This window comes from Felis catus, chromosome B3 (genome assembly GCF_018350175.1).
Source record: "Felis catus isolate Fca126 chromosome B3, F.catus_Fca126_mat1.0, whole genome shotgun sequence".
NCBI lineage: Eukaryota > Metazoa > Chordata > Mammalia > Carnivora > Felidae > Felis > Felis catus.
The window spans coordinates 84,863,612-84,887,667 of NC_058373.1; the positions used below are offsets into that span (position 1 = coordinate 84,863,612).

The 24,056-nt window shown below is 33.7% G+C and overlaps 1 protein-coding gene across 15 annotated transcripts in view; it reads right to left on the reverse strand.

The window, feature by feature from the left end:
* The window catches only part of RALGAPA1 (Ral GTPase activating protein catalytic subunit alpha 1), a 269,144-nt gene that overhangs the window by 146,097 nt on the left and 98,991 nt on the right, over positions 1-24,056 (reverse strand). For 9 of the 15 annotated variants that reach the window (XM_045059798.1, XM_045059796.1, XM_045059795.1 and 6 more), the window contains exons 15-21: positions 23,120-23,357; positions 21,929-22,090; positions 16,623-16,763; positions 6,928-8,475; positions 5,041-5,165; positions 3,828-4,044; positions 2,179-2,355 (exon numbers count right to left, since the gene is read on the reverse strand). In XM_045059798.1, the coding sequence (XP_044915733.1) occupies positions 2,179-2,355; positions 3,828-4,044; positions 5,041-5,165; positions 6,928-8,475; positions 16,623-16,763; positions 21,929-22,090; positions 23,120-23,357 (2,608 nt within the window). Of the gene's footprint in view, positions 1-2,178; positions 2,356-3,827; positions 4,045-5,040; positions 5,166-6,152; positions 6,234-6,927; positions 8,476-16,622; positions 16,764-21,928; positions 22,091-23,119; positions 23,358-24,056 lie in introns of all 15 variants that reach the window. The other 6 variants (XM_045059805.1, XM_045059804.1, XM_045059806.1 and 3 more) reach the window with 4 other exon arrangements.

Consider the following 24,056-nt stretch of genomic DNA (forward strand, 5'->3'; position numbering starts at 1 on the left):
TTTTAGAATTGTTGTGGGGAACTCCAGTTTTGATGACTAAAGATAAATAAAAAAGAAAAAGTGAGGTCAGACTTCTCTCACATACAGTAGTCTTTTGAAAACATCACAGTCTGATTAATAGTCTGAGGGCTTTAAGAAAACTATAAGAAACCTATGTAGTTTACTGGAGAGCATGATATTTAACTCCTCCTTCAAAATAGATGGTCCCCAGATTAAGGGACACGTAGTGGTGGGATTCTTTTGAGTCACAGACTGAGAGGGTTGTACAGTGGATCTCTAAATCAGTTAAAAAAACTTCTCAGCCATTTTATTATTTCTACTTTGAAAGTCCATTCTTTTCAAAGTTCATTAACTCTCTACACTGTCCAAATATCTAGAGTTTTGATAGTATTAAAATTTGTGTGACCGTAGAAAATAAACTTCCACATTTAGTTTTTTAAGTCACCCATTTTAACTGTACAGTTATATTAATTTGGCAATTGTATGCAGTCCATAATCAATAACAATCGAAACAAAGAAATGTCCATCAGCACGAAAAGCTTTCTTGTGCCCAATTGCAGTTGATCCCCTGCTGACTCCCACCCCCCCAAGTAATTACTGACCTTTATCACTATAGTTTTGTCTTCTCTAGAATGTCCTATACATGGAATAATAAAGTACGATATATAGTCTTTTGTATTTGACTTCTTTCATCTAGCATGTTTTTGAGAATCAGCTATGGTTTCACATATGTTAATCTTTTTTTTTTTTTCTGAGTCCTATTTCAATGAATATTCAGTGAATGACTACATTACAATTTGATTATCCATTCACTAGTTGCTGGACGCTTGAGCTGTTTTGAATTTTTAGCTACTGTGAATAATGCTGTCATGAAGTTCCAAATACAGCTGCCAGAGGTAAATACCTAGTAATAGTCATGAGGTAAATGCATGTTTACTTCTAAAAGACACTGGCATATTTTGGCAGAGAAACCTTACCATTTTGCATTCCCATGAGTGACATGATATTCCCAGTTGTTCTACATCCTCTTCAATACTTGGTATTATCAGTGTTTTTAACTTCAGTTGTTTAATTATATGTATAGTGGTATCTCGTGGTTTTTATTTACATTCTCTACTAGTAATGTTGAACATTTTATTTTAAAAACAACTACAATAACAGCTGTTTACTATAAAATAAGAATTTTCCATAGTATTTCTCTCTGAGTCATTTAAATTTCGTAATAATGGGACTATGATCTAACTCAGTTGGCTCCTGTCCTCCACTCAGTCTCTATTCTTTAATGGGGCAGGTTACAGTTCTTAGTAATCCTGATAGGAAGTAGAAAAGAAGGGGTAAGATGGGAAAACAAAGGATGGGTTTCTGCCCATCAAGGATTCCACTGGTCAAACTTCATGTTTGATGTAGCTGAGGAACTGTGCCTGACAAATTCAGACAAGCAGAAATCAGTATTTAGTCTTGCAAGTTCCAATGAACCACAGGATACAATATTGATACCTAAACTGGAATCACCCATCAAAAGGCATCAAACTACAGTGAGAACCAGAATGAATTTGGATCACAGAATGGAACCACTGAACTATGAGCTAGAAACTGCTCAGGATCCCTCTGGTCACTGCACTAACCTTGCAATAATGTGACCCTGCATTTCATGAGTAAATTTCTTGGATTCTACTCATCATATATTTAACTGCATTTTAAAAATTGCTGAAAAGAATAATTTACTGTTGTATGAACATAGAATATTGGTATATTAGTAAGTAGGCCTTCTACTAGGCAGTATTCCCTACAGTTTCTATAATAAATACTTTGCCAAAGAAATCTATAAAAATCTAGGCTAACTGTGAAAGATGATGAAAAAGAGATAGTACTTCTCAACTACTTTTTGGTTATCATTTAAACATCACCGCAGGAAATGCAGTGATGCAAACACATATAACATTTTGTATATAATACTGGGAGTTCAGCTAATTCCCCGAAACTTATCCATGTAGACTCCAGGTCAAGAAACTCTTACATTAATGTGTTTTTTCCTTCACTTTTCTATAAAGATGAATGAAAAAAAAATAGTACTTAAACAGTAATAATACTTAAAACCTATCAAATAAAATCCTAAACATATTCTTTGGTGGCTTAAAAAAATACATTTAAGGAAGACATTCCCTTAAGTAAGTTTACCAGTAACCGTTGCAACTTCAGCGGAGAAAGCTTGTTGATTAAGACTGCTTGTTTCAGAATCCAACTGAAGTGTGGTTAGACTAGCCACTTCTTGCTCTTCAGCACTTTGGTGATGGCCAGAACCTGAGTCCACATCAGCAGAGGATGCAATCCCAGCATCAGCTCCAAAGCCAAAATCTATAGGAAGAAGAAATGCTAGTACATAGATGTCTCAACCATGAAACAAAAATATTTACAAAAGACACAGCTACTTCAGCAAAAATGATTAAACATTAACATTCCCCTAAATCTATTTACATACCACTCAGGCAAGTGCAAATAATTTTAACAGTTGGAAGTTTATAATTAGAGATAAATTGTGGGGTGCTTGGGTGGCCCAGTTAGTTAAGTGTGTGACTTCAGCTTAAGTCATGATCTTGCAGTTCATGAATTTGAGTCCCACGTCGGGCTCTGTGCTGACAACTCAGAGCCTGGAACCCGCTTCGGATTCTATGTCTCCCTCTCTCTCTCTGCCCCTCCCCTACTCATGCTCTATTTCTGTCTCTCAAAAAATGTATAAACGTTAAATAAATTTTTTAAAGGTTCTCATAGCTTATTACTAACAGTAATGATTAAACACGCATATCATGTATCATCACTATTATCTATGTTTTTTGATAGCTGGTAATATGCTTTTCAACTACACATATATGTAATAAAAATGGCACACATACAGTAAAAACCATTTTTCTCTAAGTCATATATTCCAGTCTGAGATAAGAGTAATATATGAGGGCAGGAAACATGTTTCTCCAATGCGTCTCCCAGCTCTTCATTAATGTGGTTCCCAAAGTTTTCATGTTTCTTTTGTTTGTTTTTAGTTTATTTTGAGACAGAGAAAGAGTGTGAGCAGGGAAAGGAGAGAGAGAGAGAGAGAGAGAGAGAGAGAGAGAGAGAGAGAGAGAGAGAGAGAGAGAGAGAATATCCCAAGCAGGCTACACATTATAAGCGTGGAGACCAATGTGGGGCTCAAACCCACGAACTGTGAGATCCTGACCTGAGCTGAAACCAAGAGTCAGATGCTTTACCGACTGAGCCACCCAGGCGCCCCCACATTCTTTTTTTTAAATATCGGTACTCTTCACTGCCAAGTGTATATAGCTAGCTATGTAGCAGTGATACAGCACCAAATAATACCACTGCTGTCATTTTAATATGAAGTGATTATTCAAGAAAAGGTCTGAGTAACTTAACATTGAACATAATTGTACTGAACATACTGAAGCACTGAACATAACTATACAGTGGTTTGCAAAGAATGAAATAGTGCCAACTCATAACCATGACTGTCCTTTATTCTAATATCAAGTCAATTTTAATTTTTTTTCCCTTGTACATGTTTGGTCTTAGAATACCATTTGTTTTATGAAAGGGCAGTGTTTTTTTGTTTTTTAAGTGTCTTTAATTTAGTTTGGTGAAATAAAGTGGTCCCAACTTGAAGTGATTCCCTAAAACTTCCTTTGGAATTTCACTGAAAAATGAAATCAAAATACATGGGAACCCCATATAAATAGCATTAGAGAGGAAGGTGATGGTTATATAATCCATAAGTCTCAAACAGAAAACAATCAACAAAAAACCATATTGCTCAAACAGAAAAAGATACTTGCTGTCAAATTTTCGGCCATCGTATTGGAAAGCGCTGAAAGAATCCGAATGACTATCTGAGCTGATAAGATCACTGCTCCCTGCACTGGCAGGAGAAGTCCACTCTGAGGGCACACCTGGGTCATCAATAGGGCGCATTTGGTTTTGCTTGTTTAGAACATCAGGGAGGTCTTTGGGAATTTCAAGACTGCCTGGACTACTTCCCCTTCTTGTCATAGTCTAAAAATTCAAGAAACATTTTACCATTAAAATTTCTTCTTGTCATTAAACATCTGAAATACTGAATTGCCAAGACAATCATCACAATAAATGTTGAGGTTTAGGGCCTGAGTTAGGAGGGTGAAAACACACTAACTAAATAATCTATGTAATTGTATGGAGCCATAACCTGAACTACTGTTGGTTTATCTAAAGTAGAGACCCAGTTATTATATGGTACTGGGCCTGAGACTCTTAAGTCTCAAAAGGATCCATAGATTCAAGTTAAGACTGTAGAAAGAGCAAAGTATTCAATTCAAAAAAGCAGCAGCAAATAGAGATAGTGGAGGGAGGAAAAAATGATGGCAAAGAGGTTATTCTATAATGATTATATATAATGATTTAAAAAAATTTTTCCCATTCAAGGAAAAAAATGAAACTGAAAATAAAAGGGAAATGTAATGGAGCTACAGACATTCACTAAAGATTGAAATCCAAATGGAACAGGACCATTTAAATAAAGCAATTCCACATGTATTTCTTTCCTTAATAATTAAGTATTATTAGGGGTAAAATTGGTTCTATTTTCATTTTGCCATAATTCTAATACTCAAAACAAAGATAACTTTAAAATCTACTCTGAAGTTATGTGTAATTATTAAGCAATCAATACTTATGCCATCAACTTATGGGAGTTGGGCCAGAAGACCTCTTTCTTGCTAAGGGTTGGCAGTGGGAAGGAAGAGAACCTATGAGCAAACATGAAAAGCAAAGGGAAGACGAGGAAGGTAGGGGCTTATTCCTAAATAGGTAAACAAATAGGTATTCTAATCTTTTACCCTGGTCAAAACTATAAGCCTATTTGTTTTAGATCTTTGAATAAAAAATACTACAAAAATATAAATTTTAGATGAAGGTTGTTTTGAATGAAAATTTACACACACACAAAAGTATGTATCTTTTAATTTCTCTACTCTCCTCACTAAAACCAAATAAATAAAATAAAACAACACTTACTGAGGCATTACCACTTCGAAGTCGTTCTGCTATAAATTCATCCATCAGATCAGGAACATTAGCATTGCTGCTGCCAATATCACTATTAAGAGGGGGCAGTTTTGGGCTCATGTCCTCTTTATTGACTAAAAATAAATAAATAACTATATATAGTGAGAAAAGACTTAACTGCATTTCCTAAATTTGAAACAAACAAAAAAAACTCAAATTACCTATGCCATATCAATTATTTGCCAAACATGCATTTATGAATAATTTCTCTCCTTTTAGATTTAATTTTAAGAATTAGTAAATTGATATTTACTTTATTTAACTAAGCAGATGTTAGTCAATCTTCAGTATGACCTTAAACAGCAAGAAAGCTGATAGATAAGCACTAGTTGGAGTTAGGTTAATATTGCCTATAAAGAAACTGGTATATTTATCTGTCTTCCTGCCTCTATGCTGCTTCTTAGGGCCTTAATAATTTAGAATTCCATTCTTCCCCAAGGAATATTTGCAAGAAATCTATCCCTTCAATCTATGCACATCTCAGTAGGATAGAAATGCATTTAAGCTTAGATAATCTATAATTGTGACATAATGTCATTTCAGTTCACTACAAAATCTAATTTGTTTTAAGAAAAAAGGTTTATTTTCACAAAGGTTTTTCTATATAAAAAAAACCCCACAAAAGTTATTTTGATTTTTTTAATGACTACATTAACAAGAAAGTTTTAAACTTGGGAAACAAACTTACAGAAAAAATGATATTTATTTATTTCACATTATGCTGTTGAAAAGTTAATTTCTCTGCAATTAAAAGAAAATCAGCATGGCTTACATTCCTAATAAACTAAAAAGCATTTCAGGTTAAGAAAATACACTGGTCAAAAGTTCATTGTGAAATACCATTATCTTTATATTACTGGCCAGGCTTTGCTAAGCTGTCAAATACTGCCCTCAAGTGGCATTAATGGCTCAATGCAAGATGCATTATACAGCATTCTGTTAATCATGCTAACAAAACCATGTTAAACAAACAAAATCAAAACCTACCTTACTGCTGAAAGTTAATTTTCTATATTTGTAAAGTTATTTTAATTTGAATCAAGATAAGAGAAGACAGTTACCATAATCTTGCTTTCTGTAATCTGTCCATAGAGGTTCCATATTAAAATCATGATTGGCTATCATGAAACCTTTATGCACATCTAAAATCTCAGAAAAAAGAAAAGTACTGGTAAGTGTTTTAAGGACTTGCATTCTATACAAATGAATGCAAAACTAAGAAGCCTGCAGCTTGTTTTTAAATGGCTTAAAGGTAACTAAATCCACTTTGAAATTTAAGAAATAATTTCTCCTTCAATGGTAACTAAAAAATGTTAGTGCTGGTTGTACGACCTTGATTTCCATTATGTTATGTAATATCAAAATAATACTCTTCCAAGAAAAAAGATAAAACCAAGTATATCAATCATAAAAGTAAATGAACTCAATCAGCTATAGCTGGTGCCCTTTTAAATATAAACTATAGGGGGCCAGGGAAGAAAGTATTCCAACTACTTAGTAAACTTAATTCCATGTCTCATGTAGTGCATACTCAGGAAAATATTTGATTTAGATAGCCTCTGAAAGGTCATTAAAATTTTCCTATTTTCTTCCTCTTTCCTATCTTGTTCAGCAGCAAAGAGGTTTAACTAAATGCCTTATAAGGGAAATTAGTAATTTAAATAAACATTTTATGCTGGGAAAAATACAGCTGGGAAAAGGCGCATGCATAACCAAACAGAGAGAAAGCAGTGACCATCCCAAAGCTTTTTGATTGCTTATAGCTTGCTTCAGTTGCATTAAGCCAAACTGGTGCTGTCTTTCTCCTTTTGCGCTCTGCACACTGTTAGTGCTCACCTGCAGCTTTCCTTCCAAAATAGCCCATTACATGACTGTACAGATCCCTCAGTGGAGCCTCTGGTGGCATTCTGTTCTGCCTCTGTGGGGAAACATTTGCCTTCGGCTTCGAAAGAGCATGTACAACAGTTTTATAAACGCCACCCAGGGAGCCCTGCTGTAGTCCTGCCTCATGACTTGATGACCTAAGAGTACTACGACTACCTAACTGATTACTTGCAATTCCTTCTTTTTGTAATATAGTGGTGGGAATCTCTGTAGATTCCTTACTTGTTTTGCTACTTACTGATGCTGTACCAACTGAATCTAGAGGCCTGTACACACCAGGTTTCACTATCTCTGTAAAACTATTTGAGCTGGCATGGGGGTTGCTGGTGCTGCTGTTGCTATTACTACTACTACTAAAACCACCAAGCTTCCGCAGTCTCATCTTCCATGGAGCCTCTTTGTTTTCCAGAGGATTATAAAACTGAACTGACTCAGTAGATGGTCTAAAAGTAACATGAACAGTATTTCGTTTTTTAGTAGTAATTTTCATGATTTTGGCTCTAGGAGTTACTGTTTCAGACAAGCTCCTTTTAGTTGGAGAAAGCTTGCTAGTGTTTGTAACATGAGGCAGTCTGTGGTTAACAGGTGTTTTTAGTGTAGTTTTCTTGGCATGCATAACATGTGGGACAGTGATTTTTTCATTAATTTGCACACCCTTAACCTTTTCAGCTAGCGTTGTATCTACACAGGCATCTAATTCTGTGGCTGTTTGTCTATACAGGTGTTTCCTCATTTCTTTATCACAAGGGCTACCTGAATTAGGTTCTGATGACTGTTTATCACTGTTTAGTTCCTTAGCTTTTTCATAAGTTTTTGTTCTCATAAAACTGTCTAACTGGTTAGGTGCAATACTACTCACGAAGACAGCGGAGTTTGGTTCTTTTTGAAACTGAATGTTTTCAGGAGTCCCAACAAAAGAGGTGATATTTTCTGATTTACTTTCCTGGTCTATGTATTCTAATTTATCTAAGGATGACTGTTCATCCCTATTTACTCCAACAATCAATTCCTGAGAAGCTACATCTTTACCTAACTCATTTCTACTATGATTTTCCTGGTTTTCCTTAAAATATTCTTTCAGGGAGGAAAGAAGATCGTCATCTCCTTCAAGGTCAATGTACTGGATTTGTTCAAAAGCTGAATCTGCAAGTTCTACCGGATCTATTAAGTGACAAAGATGATCATATATGCTATCACCAACTTCCAGAGAAGACTCTCTACTATGAGTATCAGTGATGTGGCTTTCAGTGGATCTAGTTATTGAAGAAGCCTCTGTGGAACTCTGCAAGCTTGGCGCATGACGGGATGAACTGTCAATGACAGGAACTGCACCTTTGGCTCGTTCAACAGTGAATGGTTCCAAGATGTCAGAAGTGCTGCTACTTCGAGGCAATGGCTGTTCCTCATTCAAAGCACCAAAAACTTCATTTCCAGTGTCTTCACTTTGTGAAAAATGTCTGACTCTAGTTGGGCGGGGAAGTATTTGAGCATCATCAATATCTGTAAAAAAGAAAAATTATGAACAGTAGAAACTATATGAACATGAAAAATATAGGATTAATTTCAACCATACCCTAAGCATATGCTTAAAATAAAAAAAAATTCTGAGTTTTGTTTTGTAAGCTCAATGAAATAAAATCTATTAAAAGTAGAAATCTGTTTTTAAATAACGATGGGCACAAGCCAATATAGCATGTAGTGTCAATGAATTAGAAAACTATCAGAATACATTTTAAAATGTTAACATGCATAGTAACAGTGAGGTGATGAAACATTTGGAAGTGCAGTTAAAGATAGAGCTGTGCCAATACATAAAGCAATTTAAACTTACTATTCAATTTTTCCTACTTAAGTTCTAAGCAGAAAAAAGTAACTCTTAACAAAGAAAGCTGATCTAAGTATCCCACTGCAGAATCTTATAGGGTCTCATAAATTCTCATTTCTTCCTTGCCAGGCAAGAGGCATTATCTTTTCTTCAAATCTTGCCTATGTGATCACATATTGCAAATGGGAATCTCCACCCTCTTCCACAAGTTCTCTGTGCCAGGAAACAGTTCTACTGAGGTGTTTTGCTTTATTTTTTTATAGCATTAAAATTTATTCATCCTATCAAATAAAATACATGGTTAAAAAATTAGTTGTATTCTTCATTCTCACAAACACCACTTAATCTTCTAGCAAGAAACCTTATTTGCCTATCATTGGCCCTTTCCATTAAGCAAGCATTAAACCTTAAAAACTGTATGTCTTCTTACATCTCTAAGAATCACAGATTTTAGAGTCAAAATGGACATTACAGATTATCTAATTCTCTTACTGAAGAAACAGAGGCCCAAAGAGGTGAAGCCATAAAGTATGAGAAGCCAGATTACTGTTCCATATCACTGCATTGTTTTCGCTGCTAAGTATATGGTAAATCCTCAAAAATATTTTTAAAATTGAAAATCACAAGATGAAATACTATTAAACTGTACAGATATATGCAAATTAGAAATTTTAGAATGAAAATACAGTGCCTAAAAATCCACTCTGGCCTTTACATTACCAAGAAATAACTAAAAATTTTGTTTTTGCAAGGCAGCAAAATATTATGAAAAAAGGACAAAGAGTCAAAAAGTCAGATGTTGTTACTCATTAGGCTTGTAATGCAAAGGCTAAAAGTAACAGGACCATAACTGAAAATGAGAAGATTTACATTCAGAGCAAAACAGTGACTTCCCTAAGATCACACACTAACTTACTGACTGTGCTGGGTCTAGAACTTAGGTTTTCTTACTCCAGACTCTGAAAAAGTGTTTTCATTTATAAAATGGGGATAGCAATGCAAAATATTCTTGGGATTCATGCTATGAATAAAAGGAGGCTGGGGGCATATAGGTGGCTCAGTCAGTTAAACATCTGCCTCTTGATTTTAGCTCAGGTCATGATTGGATGGTTCATGAGATCGAGGCCCACATCAGGCTCTGTGCTGACAATGTGGATCCTACTTGGGATTCGCTCATCCCCTCTCTCTCTGCCCCTCCCCTGCTCGTGCTTTGTGTCTCTCTCAAAATAAATAAATAAACTTAAAAAAAAATGAGGCTGGTCCTTCTATTTTACCTATATAGCCCTTTTTGTACAAAGTCCAAAAGAAGCTACTTTATACACAGATTCAGATCAAGAGAAGTTTGTATTATGACAAGATTCCACTATATTCCTGAAGATACACATTTAGATTCCAAGCACAGGTCAAACACACAATACCTCTAGAAGTTAAGACAGATTTTATCATTAAGTTGAGGAAAATATAATATTCTAAAAACAACATTGGATTTCTTCATACACGCCATTTAGTAATTCTTTTAAATGAAAAAAGTGAAACAACTCCTCAGAAACCAAACATTTATGCATTTATACCCATTATTTACTATGGCAGAAGATAATGAATGCTTATTTGTGTGTCTCAACGAATGTAAGTATCTTGGTTTTATTTTATCTCCCATAATAGATCATAAGAACCTCTGCCTAGAGGACAGAGATTATATTTAACATGTACTCCAAGTTCCTTTCCACAAAATATCCTAATAGGACTTAGCAAAGGATAAAGACTATCTTCATTTTCTATAAAAATTCTTAAGAATTTTATAGTTATTTTATCAGCCCCAATTTAAAATTAAAATCTTAAAACCTTTTTAAATACCAATGTTATGATCCTAGCAAATACATGAACCTCAGAAAAAAAGCAGAGTATTAGTTTAAAATTTTAAGTTCCTTTACTGGTATTTCATAATTTTTCTATTCTAAACAAGCCAGTAAAGATTACTGTGAAGTTCTCTTTTTAAGAATTTCTTCCCCAACCCAGTCCTCACCTTGCAAGGCAAATTTAGCCATTATTTCAGTCTGTTTTTCTCCTAATTTTTTTATCACATATTAATACCTAAAATTCTTATGCAAGTTTAAGAGGGCAAGAGCTTAAAAAAAAAAACAAAACAATATTTTTTTCTATCAGCAATGTACTGTTAGAGAATTTAAATAAAAACCAATGTTTAAGTTTTTAAATATAGTTCTTACATAGGCATATAAGAATACTAACTGCATAACATCAAAAAAGAAAATAATTGTTGACAGGAAATCAATGTCAGCAATTAAATTAAGCATAATTAATTCTAGCAGACCTAAAATTTAAAGAAATGCCTGTATACCTGTATTCTGTTAAGGAGAAAAATACTAAATGACAGCTAAACCATATAGTCTTTTCTACAAGCTAGGCATTGTTACAAGCATCTAACATATATTAACTCACTTAATCCTAACAACACCACCGTGATGTAAGTGTTGTTATCCCCATTTTATAGATGAAGAAACTATTTAAGTGTAGCCTGAGGCTACACAACTAGCAAGTGGAGAGCTGGGATTTGAAGGCAAAACTTAGTCCACATTCTAAATATCCTGAATAACATGTCACATATTCATGAGGTAATTCATTAATTTTTTTAAGATGGCAAAAATTAATGTATTAAGAAATTATGAAGTGGCATAATGATTTATCTGTCTAAAGATAAGAATCTTAGAAATAAAAAATCAGTCAAATATAAACATTAGTAAATTATACAGAAGAAAACAACTAAAAAACTTTGTGATGGTTTGCTGAAAATAACAGTGGCATCAGCTTTAAACGAAAATGGTCTTCAAAACAATTATGCTGCTTGTATTTTACCTTGAAAAATAGCAGCCTCTAAATTATTTGAATCTAAAATAATACTGAAGTACTAAATGAGCAAAACAAGAAAAAAGTTTTTTAACAAATCAAAAAACCTTTTGAACATGTATAAAATGCTTCCTATAGAGCCTACAAAGTATTAGAAACGCCCAGTTTCGACTCTGGATTTCCTTAATAATGTTTAGTATGAAAGTGTTGGAAATTATTTGTGGATTAGTTTGTTTTTCTGGTGGGGCCTGGGTGGCTCAATTGGTTAAGCGTCCAACTTCAGCTCAGGTCATGATCTCGTGGTTTGTGAGTCTGAGTCCTGGGTCAGGCTCTGCACTGACAGCTTGGAGCCTGGAGCCTGCTTTGGATTGATTCTGTGTCTCCCTCTCTAGCTCTACCCCTCCTCCACTCACACTCTGTCTCTGTCTCTGTCTCTGTCTCTCTCTCTCTCTCTCAAAAATAAACATTTAAAAAAATTAAAAAAAAAAATAATGAAGCACTGTTAAATTTTAGCAGCCTGTGTAACATGACCTAGACAGACTAGAGTTCTAATAGCAAAAAGTATGACAAACAAGTTAGCAATTTTAAGAACTCATTCAAAGAAAATAGGTTTGTAAACTTAATTTCCGGTGAGAATCCCACACTACTTAATTAGAAAATAAGAAACAGTTGCAAAAGTATGAAGAAAGTCAGGTGCCCACGTGCTTATGTTTTTTAAATTCCTTCTTTCATTAAAGTATTATTTTTGGCAATAAAAGTTAATTTGCTTAAGAACAATTACTGAGATTTCTGGCTTCTCTCTAATCCATTTATCAGGAAAATGGAGACTGTTCAGCCTAAGTTACCAAATGCTTAAAAGTAAGTGCTTAAAAGTAAGTTACACTTAAAACTTAGTGTAAGAATAAAGGACAGGGAGAGAGCATGCTTGCCTAGACACCTCTATTACTTGTAGAGCTTTAAAAAAAAAAAGTGCTTGTACAACCTCCACAATATTCTATCAAAACCTGAGGCAGATGCCTGGGAAAAAATATTATTTCAATTGTTACACATGAGTCTGTCATTAAGAACTAATGAGAATGATATACAGCAAATGCCTTTGAACTAGTCCCCAGGGCTTAAGAAGAACTCTTCAAGGATATTCAGCTATACAACTAGTTTAGTTTATATAAAGCTGTACCATATAGCATCACACAACAGTGTAGGGAAAATGGACACTTAAACAAGAATACTGGAGGAGAAAAAAAGGGCTGGATGGAGATAGGGTACTTCGAAAATTGATGGTCCATTTAAAAAAATCTTAGTGTTAAAAATAAGAGGAATTAAACAGAGTTTCCTTTTATCCTCATAAGTATTCAAGAGTATCAGGTAAATATTTTTCTGGAGAACTCTACCTCTAACCAAGAACTAGAGTGACTGTATGTATTTTCATTGTTTTTTTGGTGAAGCCAGTTACAGAAACCTCAACAGCTGACTTAAATGATGTGCTCAGGAAATATTTTGAGTTCATTAAGCCTGTTCATATGAGGGAGAGATATAAAACTACGAAAAATCTTTTTTCGTGGGGCGCCTGGGTGGCTAAGTCAGCTAAGGGTCCCACTTTTGGTTTCTGCTCAGCTCATGATCTCATGGTTCAGGAGTTTGAGCCCCGCGTCCAGCTCACACTGCCAGTGTGGAACCTGCTTGGGATTCTCCTCTGTCTGCCCCTTCCCCACTCTCTCCCTCTCTCAAATAAACTTAAAACAAAACAAAACAAAACCTTTTTTCCTATGTAATTCACTATCCTTACTAATTTTCTCTGAACATTAAGCTATTCTTTTTTTAATGAAATATTCTTTTTTTTTTTTTTTTTTTTTTTTTGAGAGAGAGCAAGCATGTGCGAGTTGAGAAGAGGGGCAGTGAGAGAGAGAGAAAGAGACAGAGAGAATGAATCTCCAGCAGGTTCCACACTCAGCACGAAACCTGAGACAGGGCCTCATCCCATCACCCAGGGATTATGACCTGAGCTGAAATTAAGAGTCAGATGGTCAAGTGACCAAGCCACCTAGGTGCCCCTGTACATTAAACTGTTCTACAGTAAAATTTACTCAAAACCTTGTAACATAAGTTACAAACATAAGTAAATAGTTTGCTTGAGAATCTAAGACTGGCAATTTTCTTTTTAAAACTTAGGACTATTTATTTTTTAAAAATTTCTTCATTCTGAACCTCTTTTTCTTTTCCCTATCTGTCCCCATCACTGTCCCACCTCCTTACTGCCTCAGTGCACCTAACACCTGAAGAAGCAAATGCTTAGGCCTTCAATTTGCCTCCAACAATCAGAGGCAATGAAGAAAAAATCCAACAATTCAGAATTCTACTATATAAGTTTATATAAGAATAATCCTGTCCAATTTTCACAGCTAGTTTTTAAATTTATAAGGTTAGTTCAATGCTTCCAAATTTGTTCTCTCTGGAACCTTAATGCTATAGAACCTGAATATGTGTACCTGGAAAAGTTATCATGCTTACATAAGTTTGAGAAATAAACACGTGCGTGCGTGTGTGTGTGTGTGCGCGCGCGCGCACGCGTGCGTGTCTGTGTCTCTTTTTAAAAAACTGACTTCTGGGGGTCTTTAATATATTGATATACACTATAAATCTTTGATCCATTGGATACTTATTAACATCTCCTGGACAGGGATGTAAATTTATACAACCAATATGGAATATGCTGAATTCACAAGTTACTTATCAGTTTTTGCTGCTACTTTCCATGTTCTTTGTATCTTTTAAGTCTTAAAAGAAAAAAGATTTTTATTCAAAATAACTAAGTCTAATTACGCCTTTATATTTTATATGTACACATGCAGAAAAAACTGGAGGTATCTGTATTTTAAGTTATCAGTAAATAAGCACTCGGAAGATTATGTATATTTTCATATACTTTTTTACACAATCCATATTTTCTGAAATTAACATTATTTTGATAATCAAAGATAAAGTCTGTTTTTGATTTAGTGACTGGTGTCTCACCATTATCTAACTCTTTAAATCTAACACAGAATGCATGTTACCCCAAATGGGGGAAATGAAAGCAACAACAAATAAAACTGCAATTTAGAAAATTCCTTTCAAACATTCTTCATAGAACACCTCCCCCATTAAGCCATTAAAATTATTAACCTCCTTCTGAATTACATAAATGTGAAGGATTCTGAAATAGGAACTTATCCCAGTTAAGGCATTACCTTACAGCATTTTAAAAGGAACAATCTCACCTTTAAACTTTTAAAAAAGATTTCAGCACTTAACATGCATATTTGCCAAAATATTAGACATATTACAGAATATGTCTAAGTATTTATCAATCAAGGCATCCTAAACCAGAAAACACAAACATATCACATCCAATAATTGAATATTTTATTTTCTCATTTTTAGAAAAGTAAAATAATAAGGTTTTTTTTTCATTTACAATATTTTCAAAGAACACCAACCACAAGAGTGTCTGTGTATCTACATATATTTAACCCTCAATAGGTACCCCCTTGGTTTGGGTGAAAGCTGATCTTAATGAGGCTACAGATGATGGAAAGGACTTCACCGGAAATATCATTATTATAAAAATGCACTTTCCGTTGCATAAGCTTTCAAACCATTAGGAACTGAAAGGATGCAGAGATGCGTTGTTTAAAAGACAAAAAACATCAACCTCACCAAATGACGCAATGTCAGGGATACACTCATAAGAGTGATAAGGAAGTACCCAAGAAAGGGGTGCCTGGGTGGCTTAGTCAGTTAAGTGTCCAACTTTGGCTCAGGTCATGACTTCTTGGTTCCTGTGTTCAAACCTTGGATCGGGCTCTGTGCTGACAGTTCAGAGCCTGTAGCCTGCTTCGGATTCTGTCTACCTCTACCTCTCCCCCACTCCCACTCTCTCTCTCAAAAAGGAATAAACATTAAAAAAAACTAAAAATAATGTACCCAAGAATGTACAAGTGTTTTTCTTTGAGCTAGCACATTTTGCATAGTAATTATTCGACACATTTGCTTCTAAAGAACAAAACACTGTATGATTTTACTCACACAAAATTCTTTTTAAAAAAACTAATCTACGGTGATAGAAATCAAAAGTGATTGATTGTGTGGGGAGGAGGGATACTGACTTGAAAAGTGTCACTAGAGAATTTGAGGGGTAATGGAAATGTTCTATATTTTGTTTGGGATGATGGTTAATAGGAGTGTGTAGATTCTCAAAACTCATTGAACTGAACCCAGAATCTATACATCTTATTACATGGTAATTAAACCTTATTAAAGAGCAGACCATCTTATCCTAGTACTGGGCATCAAGGACCTGAGGCAGAACTGGAAAAATGACCGAATGTTGAGGTTCCTTGAAAATTGGAGCTTTACAGAATGATTTATTTGGTTTAAAAATGAGTTCTTAGAATCCTATATACTATTATACTCTAATATAAATACAAAGATTTATTCCAAAGCAACTCTAAGATTGTATACTTTTCTCATTTATTGATTCCCCTTGCTTACTTCCATTACTACAGATGATGGAGATGCATTATTCAAGATTTACCATATCATTAGTCAAAACAATGGGAAATTAAAAGCCAAGGCTCTGATTGTTATCTTCCAAATCATCTTTAGTCAGACATAATGACATAAATATACATTACTACTCCTTTTACCACCTGAGAAGAAACCACTCAAAGGTAAACAAAAAAATTTACAACCCAAAATATTGGACATTGGCACAGCACTAAACTTAGCACTTCCAGAATGAACTGCAAGGACAGCATTAGAATTCAAATAACTCAAAATGTTGATTTCTCAACCACTTTCCCGATTTCCCACACCTCCCCCAAAGAAATTAACTTTGAAGAGTTTATTTGATTAAGCAAAATTTGAAAGCAGGATTAAAAAGTGAAAAGGGTGGTGCAGAAATTAGCAGAGGTGGCACTACCTGAAAGCTCATCAGAAAGGGGAGTGAGAACAATATCAGGCAAGAAGGGTTTGGAAGTATGGATCAGAACAGGAGCACTTTTAGCACTGCGTATATAGGCCGATGGCAGAGCACATTCACCAATGGATCGGCTTCTCATGGCTTTAAAAAAGGAAAAGAAAGAAGTGGGGAAGGAAAAAAGAAGAGTGACTATAATGAAAGGCTTGTGTCACAGAAAAAGCAGCAACAGAGAAAACTAAAAGATACAAAGGAAGGAAATTTTAAATTAAAACATTTCAGCACGGCAAATACTGGCAAGCTGTAAGAAAAGAAATCAGAGAACACATGATATTTCGAATGTAAAGTTTTTGGTGTAAAGCAGGAAAATGTTTCTTTATTATTAGCAGTTACAATGATACAGCATTAAAAATCAGCAGACACTTTAAATTAGCACTATGTTCTCAAAACCAAGGGTTGGAAAGTTCATTTAATGGAAACAATGAAAAGAACCCAACATCATTAGCTCAAAGAAATTTTGGTACTATATTTGGGCATTTCTTAGAGCCATTCTGAGGCAATTCTGAGACATTCTTTTTAATGAAGCCGAATTCTAAAAACAATTTCTAATTTCATACTCTTCCCTAACAAAGTTTTGAAGTCACTCATTTTTAGAACATTTTATAATCTAAAGGATCGAATCTCATGGTTACTGTTAAATCTTGGTAGGAGAAGAATGCTTACTCCAATCAGTATCTCCTATTTATATTAAAGTGTAACAGCATAATTTAAAATTTTTAAGTAGAAATATATACAGAAAACTGAATTTGCAATCTGGATGAAAAATCAAGTTACTGAGAAAAATAAACAACTTTGTGGTAATTCAAAGTCTTAAGCATACAATGTAACTTTATAAAGTTCTTAAAGATAAACTTAAAAACTGGATTACTTTTCAAAAATTACATTTGTAGTTGTATTTGGTAGTCTCTAAGGAGTCACCAGTTCATAAAATTAAAGACAGATTTTAGCAGACTTAAAAATAAATTAAGAATCAAGTTTATACTTTCCAAACATGTTTTTAACTTAACTTTTAGGGATTCTTGAACAAATGACGTTATATATACTGTTACGTATGAATAGAGGACTTAAAAGAAACAATACTGCATAATATCCAGTATAATAGTGATGGTAAAAAAAAATGTGAACATTAATATCATTTCAAAATCTTAGGTTTCCTGCTTACTGGAAACTCTTGGTTCCCTGACGCCTAAATTCCTTAGTTTATTCACACAAGGCCTATGTGACCTTATACTAACTATACTAACCACTGAAACTGCATCTCCTCTCTCTATTCTCGTATGTTGCTGCCACAGAGATTTTTATACTGTTCCCTGAAATGTTCATGCTCTTTCACAACAGCATGGCTTTGTGAGTTCATAATATCCTCGGTCTTCTCTTCCTCCTGACACTCCTTACTCAAAATGTCATCTCACCTGTGAAGCTTTTCAGACTCTCCCATGTGATTAACTTACAAGCAATATGGCAATGAACAAAATAATTAAAAATCCCTGCTTTTGCAAACCTTACAATCTATTTTTAGTGGATTATATGTTTTTTATGTCAGCCTCCCAACTTTTCAAACACACAACTATATCCTCTTATCTTTATAATCCTAGCGCTTGGCATATATGAGCTCAACAAAGCTTTACTGAATGAATACTCTATTTGGGGAGTCCAGCATAATTATGTAAAAAAACAACAGTTTCGGTTGTGAACATATGGAGGAGAAAATCAAAGAAAGTATTCACAGAAAACTAAATATATGTCATAGCTTATAACTATACATTTTTCAAAAACTTTATTAATGTTGGCAAATAAAGATTCTTTAAGAGAAGCTTTTAGGTAAATTTATGTGCAGCAAAACATGGAGGATTGGATTATATTAATGGCAACAATCTGCCTTCGGTATATGGTTTGTCAAGTAATATGTTAAAGATAACTGTATTTTGGGGTGCCTGGAAGGCTCAGTCTGTTGAGTGTCCAACTTCCCCTCCGGTCGTGATTTCACAGTTTGTGAATTCAAGCCCTGCGTCAGGCTCTCTGCTTTTAGTGTGGAACTTGCTTTAGATTTCTGTCCCCCTCTCTTCTGCACCTCCCCTGTTCTCTTTCTCTCAAAAATAAATAAACATTTTTAAAAAAAAGTAACTATTTTACAATTGAACTCACATACAAAATGTCAGAATCTCGTCTTAAGTGTTTTCCTACTAGTTTCTTCTCCTTAAGAAAATGACACAATTTTACAATCTAATGTGAAACACAGCTATGCAGACTTCAAGATCATCATTCATTCAATCTTACTAGAGCAAAGACACAAACATATAGGCAAAATATGTAGTGATTATTAACACAAAAGATTAAAATACCATCTACAATTATAATCAGATGTGACTTTTAGAGATACTTATTTTAAAATTACATTGATTCTTTTAAAACTAATTTGATTCAATTTTCAATTCTACAGAAGAATTACAGGTTTTCTTCTATTTTTTTCTCCCTTGAGTTACATAATTCCTTGGAGATTACAACTCCTCCTGTTCCTTCTTTCCTATCACCAACTTGAAGAGCCTGAGCATTTCCCTCGGAACTTTCTACGAACACAGTGGTTCAAGTATGTTATGATTCTGAATGAATTCTACACAAATGTACCCCTCTATTTTTCATTATACTATAGGTCTTCATACATACCTAAAATTTTGCCTAGTGCCTCACAACCGTGTAACCTGCACTATAGAAAGTTATTTACAATGAATTAGCTACTGGGATTTTGAGGGATTTACTAATCTAAAGCTTAAGTCAGAAATCTCTATTAAGCCACTGAAATTCCAACTGCCACATACATTCCTAAGCCACATGCATGAGTGATTTTAAATCTGTAATATGTGTTTTATGTAGATGAAAGGGCAGTATGAAAAATATAACATCAAAAAGTAAAAACAAATTTTCAAACATATAAACTGTCAATTTTTGAAGGCTTCTTATCTTTACCCCTCTCAAAAAGGTGAATAAAAAAGAAAAATAGACACACTCCACATAAATTCATCTTGGATCATAAAATATACACATTATGTCAAAAACTGTGACCTTCACTAGAGAATTCCCATGCAGCATACAAAATTCATGAACAGCAAATGTAACACATCACTAAAAGCACACAAACACAAAACAAATAGGAGGAAGGCAAATCTGGCCTTTTCTCATTTCTAAAATGTAACACATATTTCTCCATTTTTATAATTAAATAAAATTCACATCATACATACATGTCTGTCCACTGGCAGAAATACGTTTATAAGTGCCCAAACTTAGGCGCAATATTATAATAAACATAAACCAAGAGGAAAATCTGAAAACAGAAACAGTGATATATTTGTTCCAACAGTCAAATACCAGCTCCTAAATCATAACTATAAACACATTATTACTTCTCACGAATGTATTCTAAAGTAAGTCCTAAATTCACTGCATCCTTTAATGTGTTGGCATAAGCAAAACCTTAGATAGGAGTAGTGATGAGGGACTTACTAAAATGTATACACTCTCTCAGAAATTTAATTTTTAACTGTGTACATTCACTATGAACATAAAAAAATTTTTTTAAGAAAATATATATCCAAACACTATCCTAAATTAATCTGCTGCTCTTTTCAGTATTCTCCAACTTTACGCAGGCACCTTTCTTAACAAAATTCTTAATGCTTTAACTTTTTATTTGATAGGTTTGTCAATGAACAGGCTAGATAAGGTTGTTCTGACATAGGTACCAGAAAGTATTCATAGGCATGAATTTAAGAGGAGTATTTTACTCATTATATGCTCTTTAAAGATGAGAAATATGCCAACATGTTAATAATTATCTCATTGATGCTTCTTAAAAATTTTTTTACATTTAAAATTTTACATTCCACACTAAGCATAAATTACTACTATAATCAGAAAAATTATATAAGGAACTTTGAAAAAAATACAAGCTTTAAGTAAAACAGTAAAATTTTAAACTTAAAAGAACAATTCTGTCCTAAACAATACACAAATATTTTCATTAAATGTGACATTAATATAAAATGAAGACAGACATTTCAGATGTAACCAATATCTTCCTAAGAATCTCAAAGTGATTCTATACCAAACTTTAAATATTCTATCAATTTTAATTCATCAATATCCTTTTTCCTTGTATCATTTTTTGTTCTTCTTGACACAGACAATTAATATAATTCTATACTTATTTTATAGGCAGAAAACAATTGTGAAAATATAATTCTTTTGAAGGATTTAAAATTAACCATGATTTTTAATTATTTTAACTTTCTTTAAAATTAATAGTGTTTTTCATTGATTACCATCAAATATAGACACACATCCACAAAAAATGCTCCTGCCATAAAAATCATAAATTGTAAAGCCTAAGGTAACTTCAAGCTATTTTGTTTCAGGCATAGAAGGTATTATCATTCCCATTACACAGATGAAGTAAATAAAGCCTAGAAAGTTCAGTAAATTGTTTAAGATTATCTAGCTATTCAGTGATAAAGGAGAGTGAAAAAAGAGATTAGGACAAAGCCTGCTAGCCTGCTTATTTTTCATTTCGGCACTCTTTCTATTACAATTCAGACCAAGTTATAAGTCTCTGAGAGCAAAAGGAGTAAGATGGTAGCTAGGTCCAGAATATACTGAGTGATCCTACATCCATGGGAAATTCTTCCCATCATTGCTCCTTTGCTGCTATTTCCAAGATTACAAACTTTCTTCCATGTCTGTTAAGAGCAGCAAGGAACTTAGCAATAGACTCCAACTTGGTCTCAGGTATCTGCAATTAGAGAGCATAAATTCCTAGTTGAAAGTTTTTTTAAGCCAGTCTAATTATATAATTGTAGCACTGAAAGGCTACACTGAAAATTAGCTACCCTAATTTTCCATGTTTGTGAGCATCTTCACTTATAAGAAAGTATACCAGTTAATGCATTAGTTCTGTAAAGTGAATCACAGTTTTACTTCTTCAATTCTGCAAAATAACAGTTTAAGATTATAGATACCTACAGTAAAATAAACTACATAAAAACGATGATGTAAAATAGATCTTAACAGCATAAAGGGATAACACAGCATGTCATCAGACTCTAAGTAGTACTGAAAAAAAGGTTTTGCTACAGAAGTTTTTTCTTTAAAAACAAAAGTTAACTGGTAAGAAAACTACATATTTACATACATTGTTACTAAGGACTATAAACATATCGCCCTATACAAGTCTCATTATTTTAAAGAGTACATACCAACAGTTTTTTGCCGTACTATACTCCTTGCCTTTTCAGTTCCTGGGGACCCAGTAGTTGTTGCACTTCTCTGTCTCATTGGGGCTTGGCCAGGCTGATCACGACTCCATCCTCTAGAAAATGACTTGTCAACTGAAACTTTCTGAAATTCATGTCCAACTCCTAGAAATGTAGATTTTCAATCTAAGTATACTGTCACCTGATCAATAATCTCTTCAAATTATGTGGGCTACCTTGTCTCAGATCTCAGGTTTACTCACATTGTATTATAAAGTATCAAGTTAAATGCTTGTGTGCTGTTAAGGCTTTTTTGAACCTCATCTTACGTCACATTCCAAAACTGATACAGAATTCTACAAATACACCATCAAAAATAAACTATTATTAAATCCTCTGCCATCCACTTGGCTCCATTACAAAAGAAACATTTGGACAAGCAAAAAAGGTTAAGAGATGAGCTAACCAAAAGCCATCCTGTGGTCGAAGTTAATAAATCTCTTATCTGCCAATAATAGTCCCTTGGGAAATAAATAGCCCAGGAAAAAGTAGTTTGGTCACATAATTAACTACCATGGGCTACTGTTAAATATGAAATGTGACTCAGATATAATCTCTAGCTACCAACTAATTATTAAGAACGAAAAATACTAATACATCAAGGATTATAAAAACACGTATTAACAATATAATCACTATGTCCTGTCCCCCTCCCCCTTTGTAACACTCACTAGATACATAATCTACATCTAGGGAATGTTTGCTTTTGGTTAAAACTAAGAAAATGCTTTCAAAACAATTTTCCCAATAATTCTTTTTAAATAGAGTAATATGAAATCACCTAAACTCTAACAAAAAAATCCCATATAATAAAAAGGAAGAGTATTTTGGTTAATTATTAAAAATAAAATATTTAAGATTCTAAATTATTTATTTAAATTTTAGCTAGACATGTACAGAACACTTTATTTCTCATCAAAATTAGTAATGATTTTAAGTTTCTTCAAGAAAAATTACAAGGCACTTACATGTTTTATTGTTGAAAAGTTTTAAACTTCTGGGTAAATGCAAGAGGGAATAGTTCAGAGAAAACATGACTTTTTTATCCTCACCCATCTCCCTGGCTTCACCCATCTTCCCAGACCAAATTATTTAAGCAAATTTACGTGGAACATCTCTGTGGACAACTCTTACCTTTCCCTTTGTGCTTTTTTTGCTTCTGTTCACTCAGCTTATCCAATGGTAAATCACTGAGATCCAAACTATATAAATTTCTAGCTAAAACTTTAGTTAGTGTTTCCATAGTCAGTGACCACTCAGTGGCTAACTCCTCCCAATAGGTCAATGATGATAATACTGAGAGTAAGTCATCCCATAGTTCTCGAGAGATGTACACATTTAGATTTGCTTTGATCCAGGCAACGATAAGAGTCTATAAAGACAAATAATAACCATGAAATATGTTCAAGTTCAGATATTCAATTATGAAAATATTACCCAAAACAAGCAGAATTTTAAACCACATAATACCCATGATGCTTTCTTGGTACATAATACTTGTAAAAGTAATCCATGCAACCATTAGCATCTACTATTAATTTCTTTTCAACAATGGCCAACTCCCAACATTCTAAGCAATGTGGGTAGGTTATCAAAACTGAAAAGAAATATCCCTAAAGTTGTAACTATCCTTCATGCTGTATTGCATTAATGTTAAATAAAATAAATGCTGCTTAAAAAGAGTCTCCACACTACTAAGTGTTGAAATTATTGACTAGTTAATGGTTACTGAGCTAAATCAACCAAAACCTACAGTCTCAAATTGAAGATGAAAATCAGTATATAACTTGAATATTCCAAAAAAATAAGTTATTAGAGATATACTTAATGAAATTTCCTGAAAAATTGTATGTAAACTGAAGAATTAAATTAAGTTTAATTCTGAAGACACCAGAAGAATTAAAGGTGTTCTATAATAAATCCAGTCATAGAATAAAAAAATTTATTAGTTAAAGGGCAGAAATTTCTGATCAGCCATTACTCCTAAGATTATATGGATTTCTACTAAAGATAGAACCTCCTGTTGAAACAAGTCATACAAGTTGGTATGTACTCCTATTGAAAAAAGATT